Raw genomic sequence first — 12,375 nt, 5'->3', positions numbered from 1 at the left:
CAGCCATTGTCTATTATTTATGTTAGCCACAGTCTTAGATAACTATGTAACTACATAACTCAACGCACACTGGCGGTGTTCGGACAAGGCGACGACGTGACGTGATTTAAAAAAAAACTAACAATAAAAGTTATAATTATTATGTAATAATGAAAATGAATGAAAAAATCTAATACAATAATAAAATTGACAATGAACAATTTGTTCACCGCTCCCTAGCGGTCACAAGAACGGTCCCATTCTTTTTCTTTGCCTGTTCGTTGAACCGTGATTTTTTTCTATTGTACATCCAATTCTATGCCACCAAGTTTACTTTTGTTAGACAACGTCTTTATAGATTGATGTTAAGAATCAATAGGCGTGTCCGGAGAGCGCGCACCTAATTTGATGTTAATTCAAATAATATTGTCGATATATTTTTGCGTGTTTTGTATTTTTTTTTATATTTACCGAAACTTAAGAAGCTTCGAGTCAACATTTTATAGTTATTAATTTAACGGGAAGCTATCAAACAAGAACTATCGATATTAGTTTCCAGACCGTGTTTACAAAATATCATTGAGTTTGATTAGTTTAATATCGAAATTAGGATTAAACTTCCTTTGTTACGGAGCATGTTTGAAGAGCTGTCTTCCTGATATTAATAGAAAATATGTTGTTCTTCACGTACATGAGTCTATAAAGCTAGAAAAAGGAACATAGGATGAAATATAGTGTAAGAAATGCTGAGCAAAGCCATAAACAATCCAATAGACAGCAAAGCTTTTCCTTGATAAGGCATAGTTGCAAAAAAGAAACCGTGTAACAAATAGTTCCGAAAAGATCCTGGTGATCGTGGGTGGTAACTATAATAACGTTAACACAAATACATAATTAGAGTACATTATTGCAGAGGCCGGGAAGTAAGGGAATTCTGAACGAGTATGAGTTACAAGGAAGAGCGCCAGCGAGGCCTTGTATCAAGTACGAGTCAAGCAATCCTCGTTCCCGTCGAGGTTTATATAGTGCTTTTCTCAAACAATGTCAGGAAATAATAAACGACTAAAGAGAGGAAGATGTATAATAGAAAAAGTAAAAAAAATATTAATTATTATCAAAAGTAATATTAGGCATGTTAGGACAATTTTGATGAAAGAAAATGTTATTGTTTTTCCAGGCACATTAATAGTAGTCTGCTGAAGTTCTGATGATGTGGTTCATGTAGTTTTCCAGTAGGTATATGGAAGTTTCATAGGTTTATCATGTATCTTCTTTGTTTATAGCCGACAACCAGTTTTTCGTGGCTATTATTACCGTTTAAATTAGGCACAGTATTATCCATTACACACACTTCTCACAAGAACTAATTTTCACAACGAAAATACGAAAAAACAGAAAACAATATTAGGGCACTTTAGTTTATTTTAGTATCTCCTTGTGAAAGAGTTTGTCCAAGGAAGTACTGCCACTTTACCTATTTCTGCCGCCAAGCAGTAATGTCAGCATTACTGTGTTTCGGTTTTGAAGGGTGCTGGTGAAATTACAGGCACATGAGACTTGTCAACTTATGTCTTAGGGTGACGGGCGCAGTGGTAGTATCCCTCGGATCTTGCGCTTTGAAGCTTACCATCCGATGCACGACTTGTTCATCGCGTCACTTTTTTTTCTTTTGCCTCTTTACATAGTTCATTGCTATTTTAAAATAAATTTAAAACCTTAAGAGCAGCGGACGGTAACGGATTTTCGTACTTGCTTTGCAGGCCTTGGCCGGGAAGAAGTAGCACGGGCCATAAATGAAAAAATTTCCGTGTTCGTTTTTTGAACGTAATGCAAACATTTCCGAGCATATTTGAGAAAATTAATTTTACATTTTAGCAAAAAAGGATTACGTTTGAGTGTTTTAGAACATGGAAAAAATTTGATTTACGTACAATAAATGAATTGAATTGCATTTATTTCCACATTTTAACGATGGTAATAGTGAGGGTAGTGGGGTATAAATATGAACAAACATTCTGAGCGAGTTCATTCTTCGGCCGAGAGTCGTAAAATCAACAATCCTTGAGGATGCTTCGTAAAGAGGCGAAACACAGATATATTTTTGGTGGAGGTACCCGTGACTGTAGTTCATCGTGAAGTATTACTTAAGGCGAGGTATTTCCACGCGTGCCTATATTTTAGGAGGTGAGATGAACTTGACACAGATACGACGTCGACAAGCGCCCGATGGCGACTGACGGGGTAGCGGCGGTCTTTAAACCGCTGGGCAATTTTCAAAGTTTGGGATGAATGTGAATTTAATAATTCATAATTCATTTATTCTTTGTGTCATGTGGATTAACAGAGGTGTTACATAATAGTATTCCAGCACATGAACCCCGTAAGGACACTACAATGATAATAACTAACTAATTATTAATCTCGTATACAAGCTGTGTTATTAATTATTACAATTATTATGAAATTTATCAAAACCAATATAAAAATTTAGATCACAATAATTAAAATTAAGAAGCATAATAAGTGATAAAATTATTTTTATCATTCAATTAATTAATTTATGGTAAAAATTGGACAAAATAATGCATGAAAAAAAAAATTATTAACACAAAAAGAAAAAAGAAATAATAGTCGTAACAAATATTCGTAAATTATGATAATTCTATTATGTCAAAAACGTGATAAAAATTAAAAGATTTAAAACCAACATTTTAGCAGGTTCTCTGTAGTACTTATCTTCATATAAAAATTATGTGCAAAGTTAAGATATTTTATTGTTAATTAATTCGTTTTAAACTTTTATTTTAGCCTGTTTTCAGGATTTTATATGATCGAGTAAAGTATATCCTACCGTGTAACAAATTAGCACATTGTTTACACAGTAGCTTTAAGTGTGTCGTATAATTTTAGTAAGGCCGTTTTAATAGTAAATACTTAAACCATTTGATGTTTCAGACAGTTTTTCCGGCTTCTTCTTCGATGACTCGTCTTAATACTCGAGTGAATTATCCTGAAATATTATCTAATATTTCACGATAGTATAGTCGAATACTTAAATAATAAAACATGCCACCGAAATTAGTTAGAAAAAACTATCTTGAAAGTTAGCTTGCTGCGCTTGTCATTAATTTTATGTGGAGGGAGATATTATTTATTATTAACTATTACCACCCGTGCTACATACGATGTTTTTTATTACATTTGCGAGGAAATAGATAGAACGAAAATTTATTTCTTGTATGAATAAATATCGCTTCGCAACACAACATTCACGGATTTTGCAAATGGTGGGTTTTCTTTTTATTAAACATATTGATTTCCATAGATAATAACATGTTCAACTAAAATGTTTTGTATAAGGCACGATCCATTCAGCCACGATGTTATTATATATAAAATAAATAATTTCCAAATTGTAAAAATAGTGCAGAATTTCAATACACAAAATAAATTGAGTAAAGTATAGTTATATTGCAAATGTTTAGTTTTTTCTATTCTTGAAGCTTATGCGAAATACATTTAGATTTTTTGAGCATAAAACCTTTTTGTTTAATCTTAGCGTATAAGAAAACTTAGTACAATGTAAATAAAATAAAAATCCATTACCGGTAGTCTAATGCGAAACCCCGTGGACATAATTTAGGACTTTACGGTCATCTCTGCCTTTTTTAGATTTAAAAAAATCTTTGTTCCCGACAAAAAAGAAACGCGGTCAATTTAACATTTATTTGTAATAGGAAACAAAATATGGATAGTCGGTGGGACTAGTTTAGAAAACAAAAACTTTTCTAAATTGGCTCTGTTCTGGGTTGTGCCCCGGACTTATTTACGTTGCTCAGGTATTAATAGTACAGAGAATTTCCAGGTTGACTTCGTGAAACGAGGTGTATTTGTCGAAACTAAGAAAAGATCTCTTACCTTGATCATAACCTTGAGCATGTTATATCTAGTGAACACATTCCTCTGCGATTTGGACTCGCTGTACCGCGCCATCAACGTCACCAGCGCTTTCTTCGCGGTATCGTAGTTCTCGTCCAGGCGCACGCGCACAGCTCGGAGCCGCTCGTTTGTTTCTATCACCTCTTCTTTCGTCTGCCCACCTGGTATAAATTTCATTGTTATTTTTATCGAAATGACAGTTTTTCAAGGAAATATTGTTTTCTAGATAACAAGAACAATTAAATTTTTATTGAATTGATATTCAATTATTTTTGTGGAATTACTCCACTGGTTTATTATAATTATTAATACATAGATATACATAGAACACTTAGAAAAAAATCCCTTCGATCCGGCGGGATTCGAACCGACGTCTTCTGCCGAGCCAGACGCTATGCCAAGTAAACATAATAATAATTCAATATCAATTCAATAAAAAAATTTGTACAATGAATAGCGACATCTCTAACCGGGCTGGTAGCTGTAAAGGTATCTAACTGGGTGACGAACTACTTTTATAGATTTCTCATAGATGGCGCTACGGTTAAAAGTCATTGAAAATCAAATACAAAGAACAAGAACAATGTTGTCAATAATGAAGAGACGTAACATATCGACCTGTAATATTTGATAAGTTGCCTAATGTGAATCGAAAAATTAGACTTACTTTTGTAATGTGGGCTACTGCGTTCCGGTCTTGAAGGGTTAAGGGTGGTGGTTAAATTAACGGCACATCGGACTTGCCAACTTATGTTTCAGGATGACAAGTGCAGTGCTCCTTAGATTTGTGCAATTTAAACCTCTCAGCGATACTACAACTATTAATCCCTTCACTTGGTGTCGTAAAAAAGTGAATTATTTGGGGTGCGCGAAAGGAGCCTCCCCGCACGACGTACCTATCGTTTCCTGTACGTCTAGCGATGGCGCGGGCAAAAATCGGCGAGTACCTTACATCGATTGGCAAATCATTCCACCACGGTTTACCGCCTACCGCATTATAGTATAAATGCCATCGATATGATTCGATACGATAAGAAGAATGTGAATTGGGAGAACTGTGCACTGCTTTTTTGGTCAGTATTGATACATATGATAATATTATACAGTGTGTTTTTTTTTTACTGGGACAGTATGGGGAAATCCAAAATAATTTTAGCAGTAGTAGAGCTCTTTGTCAAAGAGTTCGTCCAGGGAAGTACTGCCACCTTACCTATTTCTGCCGTCAAGAAGAATCTGAAGGGTAAGGGTGCTGGAGAAATTAAAGGCACATAGTACTTGTCTCAGGGCGATGGGCGCAGTGGCAGTGCCCCATAGATCTTTGCGATTTAAAGCTCTGAGTGGTACTGCAACTGTTATGGACAGGCGTGTATCTCACCATTAGGCACACGACGCGTTCGTCCCGTTACTTGATATTATAAGAAAGGTATCTAAGGAACCTAAAAACATTTTTGTCATTAAATTTGACCAACTTCTGTTGTCCCGATTTTTTTTCCAATACAATGAAATGATCCTTACATGAAACTGAGTCTATCAGCATTAAAAAACCCATCATATTCATTTTTATGAACAACTCACACTTCACAAAAAAATTTACTACGCCAAAATTGTTTTCACAAAAATAGCCTTAACGGTTCTTAAGACAGTTTGTTTATAATACACAATTGTATCTCCTACGGTTTCGGATTTCTCCATACTGTCCCAGTTAAAAAAAAAACCACACTATACCTTATAAACAAGGTTCCACAATGCGATCTTTGCAATATTATAATTATTTATATTTATACATCAGTGTTACGAATAAACTGAGTTTTTCAAATAATGCAATTTACAGTTACCCGATTAATTGTTGGAAATCCTCCCTACGGAGAGAAAAGGATAATGGTTTGAAATTAAACAGGAGTTCATGGTGAATTAATTAAGCACTTATTTTCCGACTACAGAGTGTAAAATAAAGGGGTAATATAATTAACTATTCAGTACAATAAAGTAAAAAGACTATTGGACATTATTTTGTATAGAATATCAACAAGATTTATATGAAAAGTACGCAAAAATGTTGCAGTATAGTATCAAAAGATTTCTTGGACAATTTTTTTGTGAAGGCTGTTTAGCGGTCGGCTCCTGATGGCTTTGACAGCGCCAACGCACTTAAGGGCGAGCTGAAGGACTTTAACTGGTATGATTATTTAAATAGGGGGCCCGAGGGCACTCAGGTACGCACGGATCTCGGCTAAGAACGCTACTGGACACTTCTGTTAGAAGGGCGCCCTATAGGTCAGGATCTGTGCGAGTACACTCTGAATTGATTCGCTTTTCGTCCTCGCTGATGCGGACAGTAATTTGATGTAAGCTCTAAAGTCTTATAACAAGTTAAAAATTAAGTGGACACTAAGAACGCTATTGGAGACATTCCCCACAAGAGCGAGAAATTTTGTAAAACGAACAGATTTTCGTTTCACCGATTATGTGGAACGTTTACATTTCATTAGTTAAATTGATCAATCAGATCCAGTCTTTACAATCAATTATTGGATTTTCAATATTCTGCCGTCGAGTCAGACCCGAATGCCTAATTAGAGTTTGTACTACTTTTTATTGGATTAAATTCGAGGGTTGTGAGTCGGGTGCGCAGTGTTGAAAGACTTATCTTGATTTTGAGGCGTTTTGGAAACAAACATTTTCGACGTTATTAAAACCAGGAGGAACGATGTTGAAATGAAAACGGAAAAAATACAATCATTGTTATTTTCTTATTTATTTTCTCGCTTGTCACCAACGACTTCAATCTATATACAAGAACATTCACAGAAAATATATGTTCCAAAGGGTTCCAAACAAAACACTATCAATAGTGATAATGTTTTGTTTTCAGTGTTAAATTTTATCAAAGAGTATCAGTACCGTGTACCGTGGACATACGTGACAGTCTGTGCCTATTGGGAATGAGCTAGGCAGGCAGTTAATATTGAGTGTTTACTAATGATATTTATCCATAGTTGGAGCAACTAACGCCCCTGGCAAAGTCGCTATTGGTTGCACAATACATTTCATTTTGGTTCGACTCAGGGGCCTTCCGCTTACTATTTATAATTATTATATTACTAAAAATAAAAACAAATACAGTCGAGTAGTTGAAATCGTTGATGTTATGTTATGTACTTTTCCTTGCGGAAAGGCAAAGACCTTTAAACTATGCAGCCTAGTCAAGTACATAGATATCGTTGAGCCTAGTTTTTTTTGATTTTTTAAATTTATATGGTAACGTTAGTAACTGTTATAATCATATTATAAATACTCTGTTATTGTTTAGTTAGAATACTCTGTTGCTAATTAATCTATGATTTATGTTGCGTCTTGTTTTAACACGCGTCATTACATGCTTACGAAACGAGATGGATAGTGCGATATTTTATATACTATTTCGCTACTATCAAATATTATAATGCACAAATTAATAAAAAACCACAACATTACTTACCGAATCAATGTGAATAATTTAAAACTTTAAATTTATGTTCACCCAATTAGTCAGCGAAATGTGGGCAACATGTAAATTAATTTGTGATTTTTGTAAATTAAGATGTGCAGCGTTTTTACCGCACATCAGTGAAACACAACGTGCGTATGGAACGCCGCAAATATTACGTTAGTACATAGATATCGTTGCGTGCCACCATTTTTTTTTTAATTTTGGCAGGTCCTGTCTGATCGAAGGAATTTTTCTTTGTGTTCGATCTTTGTATTAATAATTTTAAGAAACTAGTGGTGTGATTTCCCAAGAAATAAATTAATATCGTTGTAGTGAAACATCATAATATTCATTAAAATCAATATTACAATATATAAAGCGATATCTGTGAGAATGAGCGAATAAAAACTTTCAAAGATGTCGCACAGGTGGCGCGACAAAAAACCGCTATAACAAAAAAAAAACAAAGATCTGTAATAAACGCATAGGGAAATTTATAAGGTCTACTGACTCGACCTCACTCGGTAGAGCGGTTACCCTAGGCTGTCATACGGACACAGGTTCTGCCCGATCGATGGGTTTTTTTTTACCGTCAATGGCACAGTCGCCCGGAGTCAGGGACTAAGGTATAAGAACCGGCGAACAATACGTGCCGAATGGAGCAGGACGAGCAAACAATATGTGTCACTATTATTATTAATAATATTTGGAATCAAAGAAATGGAACTTACTGGAAGTGCCCTCATCCTTGACGTCTTGCACAATCCGCCGAACGCTTTGTGTGAACTTGCCTACTAAGTTGGTACTTGCTGTAACAAAGAGAATCAAATGTTATTAAAGATTCGACTTTAAAGATTTAACACAAAAGTTTCTTTTCTTTTCCTTTTCCTTCCAACGTCTTTATACACGCGGTTAATCGCGCATGATTGCTATATCATATGTGCAAAGCCCCCTATTATTGTATGAACTTCATTTTGCAATGGTGTTACATGCAATTTGATTCACAGTCGAAATTACAGCCATTAACATTCAATTAAGGCAGTTTCCGATTAGGGCGATCTTGTCCAATTTAATGCTACCAAAACGCAGGCCACGTTGTCCACACAACGGAGTCCCTTTGAGCTGACTCCGACTTTTCGTGATTTATCCATACCGATAGCCGACCTGAACTAATCTGAACTTCGGAAGATACATTAAATCCATGGCCAAAAATGCAACCAGGAAGCTTGGCATCCTTTCCAAGGTGAGGCGATACTTCACATCGGGACAGTTGCTTCAGCTGTATCAAGCATAAGTCCGGTCGTGAATGGAGTGCTGCTGTCACCTTTGGGATGGCTCTGCTACATACGAACTGGTCACCTTGGATTCAATTGACAAGCGTGTCAAGAGGCTTATAGGTGATTCGGAATTAGTAGAGGCGAAGATGCAGAGCCCTGAATCCGAGAGCCGTTAACTTGCGTGCTTATCGGTATTTTAAAGGATATATCACGGAGAGTGTGCGATGGAATTACACGATTTAATTCCGCCTTCTCTTTCCAACATCGGGAGACTACGCGTAGGTTTGGATTCTACCCCTATTATGCATAATTTCAATGTGTATAATGAACCTTCAGTATAACAAACATTAGATATAATGATTAAGTGACATAATGAACAAATGGTATAAGTACTACCAGTATAATGTATTAAATAATATAACAAAATTACATTTTCATAAATGTATTGGAACACTAGTGTAAGAGTGTTAATTTCTTTAAATTTATCACTCAATGACACTCTTGGTCCCAGATTGTAAATTGCCCTAACCGCACGTTTCTGCAGGACCTAGATTCTATTAATATTGGCGGCTTTACCCGAAGCAAAATGCCGTAAGCCATTAAACTGTGAAAGTAACTGAAGAACCAATCTAGTGGTTTCGACGTTTGAAAGTTTATAATTGTGTATTTTTTCAATCGTGTACATTGTAGAGCTGAACCGTTTCGATAACTTACTCATTGGACCACAAATGAGCAACTTAGCATGTAAAGTTACCTATGCCAAAAATACACTGTATATGGTTCAAGTTTTCGTTTCTAACTATGATGTTATTAAGATTAGAGTTACTTTGGCTTGATGCATGCTAATTCGTCTGATCGTAAATTCAGTAGCATACGAGACGGCCATTGATTTATTCCGACGTCGAAATTCTGTCCAGTGGGCTCAAGTTGCCAGTTTGAGTGCACAAGCATGTCGAAGGCTGTTATGTAGCCAGGCTTTGGTCGGCCTCCGTCACACATTCAAAGCATTCACGACTAATATAGTAGAAGGATACTTCATCTACGTTCTGTCTGATGTTTTGATATCGATTTTAATATGTATATTTTTCAATTGCTTCCATACCAGATTCTAAATATGTAAAGTTAATCTGTTCATAATTAATTTTATTATTTAAAAAGTAATATACTTTTTAAATAATAACAGCACAACACAAGCATGCAATTCGTAACTCATGTTTAAAAATGAATTAGGAGAAGTTTTGTCAAAACAAAATGACAAAATGGCGGGCTTTTGTTGTTAGAACTACAGACTTTGCAAAGATTATTTTTATTTTAAGTACATTATGAAGAAAATACGATGAAAGAAATAGTGATGAAGAAAGTTAGAACCATATTCCGTATTTTAAACGAAATTACAAAATACTTTATCTTGAAAATTCCACTAATTACGAATTCAAAGTTTTTATTTAAAGTGACAGTAATGTGATTTAAGTGAAAGTGAAAACATAAATATTAACTCCCGCTGCTTAAAAGACTATTTAGAATACCCAAACAAGAGACCTAAGTTATTTATAATAGTAGCATTAGAGCTTCTTGTGAAAGGGTTCGTCCAGGGAAGTACTGCCACCTTACCTATCTCTGCCGCCAAGCAGTAATGTCAGCATTAATATGTTCCGGTTTTGAAGGGTAAGGGTGCTGGTGAAATTACAGGCACTTGGGACTTGTCAACTTATGCCTCAGGGTGACGAGCGTAGTGGCAGTGCCCTTCAGATCTTTGCGATTTAAAACTCTGAGTGGCATTGCAAGTGTTATGGATAGGCGTGTCGTTGACCATCAGCAACGCGACTTGGCCGTCTCGACACTTGGTATCATACAAAAAAAGAAAATATGTTCTTGAAATCTGAAATACTATTTACACAAATATATTTCAATGTAGAGTATAAGTACTTGTACTGGCTATAATATGAAATTCTATTTCGCAATATCATAATTTATAATTCTCTTGGGACCAACTCGATACATTTGCGGAGAAATCCGACAATATTAAACCTCCCTTTTCCAATTCGCATTACTCTTAATTTTATAAATGCCAATCGTAAGTTCAAGTTAATCCAAGTCCTGGATTTGTGGAAGCGCGGCACTGTAATTAAGAAGTTTTTGCCTCTTATAAAAGACGTTTCAACGATGTGGCATTATGATAAACTTGTCAGGCTAGTTCATTTGTTAGATTTTGCAATTCAGAAATTACAAACCTCTTCAATTTACTAGACTTTGTAATCTGTTCACATTTTGCTTTAAATTGTAATATTGTGACTTACATAATATGAGTAAATTATTAATATTCCGAGAATATAAAGAAGTAGGATTATCTGTAATATTTATTTTTAGGTCCATTATAAAATTAGAGTCTATTTATTCATTTAAAGAACTTCACCGCCTATGGTACTAATATATATTATTAGGGGTTAAAGTATGAAATTGCCGTTTTATTGCAATAGGTTCTTTGAATTTTCATAGAATCTTCATGGTTTGAGGTTTTCGAATGAAACTTTTTTCAAATGGTTTCTGTGATTTTTTTTTTAAATTTGAAACATTTGAATATCGACTTTCAATTGTTTTTGTTATTCAATTTAGACAAGAAAGATGGATACTGCGAAAATTCGAGTGATTTTTGAATACGAGTTCCGACGCGGAACGCGGCAGAAACAGATCAATGCTGCGTTTGGAGAGGGGTCTACTAATGAACGCACCGTGCGATTTTGGTTTAAACGCTTTCGTGATGGAAATTTCGACTTAACGAACGAGCCACGAGGAAGACCACCCACACAGGTGAATAACGATGAATTAAGAGAGATAGTGGAAGCCGATCCTAGTCAAACTACCCAGGAATTAGCGGCATGGTTTAACGTTACCTTACCCACAATATTGACTCACTTGCGTCAAATCAATAAAATAAAAAAATACGAAAAATGGGTGCCTCATGATTTGACTGATCTGCAGAAAGAAACGCGTGTTGAAACTTGTGTTGCCTTGTTGAACCGGTACAGAAATGAAGGAATATTGGATCGAATTGTAACATGTGATGAAAAGTGGATTCTTTATGATAACCGGAAAAGAAAAATGCAATGGCTGACCCCAGGTCAAATGCCACAACAGTGTCCTAAAGCAAAACTTACCAATAAAAAGGTAATGGTAACTGTTTGGTGGTCTCACCATGGTGTTATTCACTATAGTTTTCTCCGATCTGGTCAAGCAATAACGGCAGATGTCTATTGTGCCGAACTCCGAACCATGTTGACAAAACTAGCAGTAAAACAGCCACGACTCATGAATCGATCTTCACCATTATTGCTCCACGACAACGCGAGACCTCACACAGCACGAGAAACCATTTTGACCCTTCAGGAACTGCAGTTAGAAACCATTCGTCATCCTCCGTATTCACCAGACCTTGCTCCAGCGGACTACCATTTTTTTCGTGATTTGGACAATTATCTACGTGACAAGAAGTTTTCTTCCCAGGAGGCAGTACAAAATGCTTTCACACAGTTTGTGCAGTCTAGATCGTCGGAGTTCTATCGCAAAGGCATTAATAACCTTCCCATTACATGGCAGCAATGTATAGATAATAATGGCAACTATTTTGATTAAATAAATTTGTTAAAAATTTAAAAAATAAACAATTTAGATTTTCAGTACAAATCGGCAATTTCATACTTTAACCCCTATTAT

The 12,375-nt window shown here is 35.5% G+C and overlaps 1 protein-coding gene across 1 annotated transcript in view; it reads right to left on the bottom strand.

Annotated features, from left to right (window-relative positions):
* The window catches only part of LOC113231792, a 406,442-nt gene that overhangs the window by 54,369 nt on the left and 339,698 nt on the right, over positions 1 to 12,375 (bottom strand). The window contains exons 4-5 of the mRNA XM_026466324.1: positions 8,119 to 8,196; positions 3,898 to 4,079 (exon numbers count right to left, since the gene is read on the bottom strand). Of these exons, the coding sequence (XP_026322109.1) occupies positions 3,898 to 4,079; positions 8,119 to 8,196 (260 nt within the window). The remainder of the gene's footprint in view (positions 1 to 3,897; positions 4,080 to 8,118; positions 8,197 to 12,375) is intronic.

This window comes from Hyposmocoma kahamanoa, unplaced genomic scaffold, assembly GCF_003589595.1.
Source record: "Hyposmocoma kahamanoa isolate Upper Pololo Valley unplaced genomic scaffold, ASM358959v1 66, whole genome shotgun sequence".
In the NCBI taxonomy this organism is placed as follows: domain Eukaryota; kingdom Metazoa; phylum Arthropoda; class Insecta; order Lepidoptera; family Cosmopterigidae; genus Hyposmocoma; species Hyposmocoma kahamanoa.
Note: the sequence above shows the minus strand (reverse complement) of the source record. Positions and strands in the feature narration are given on the sequence as shown.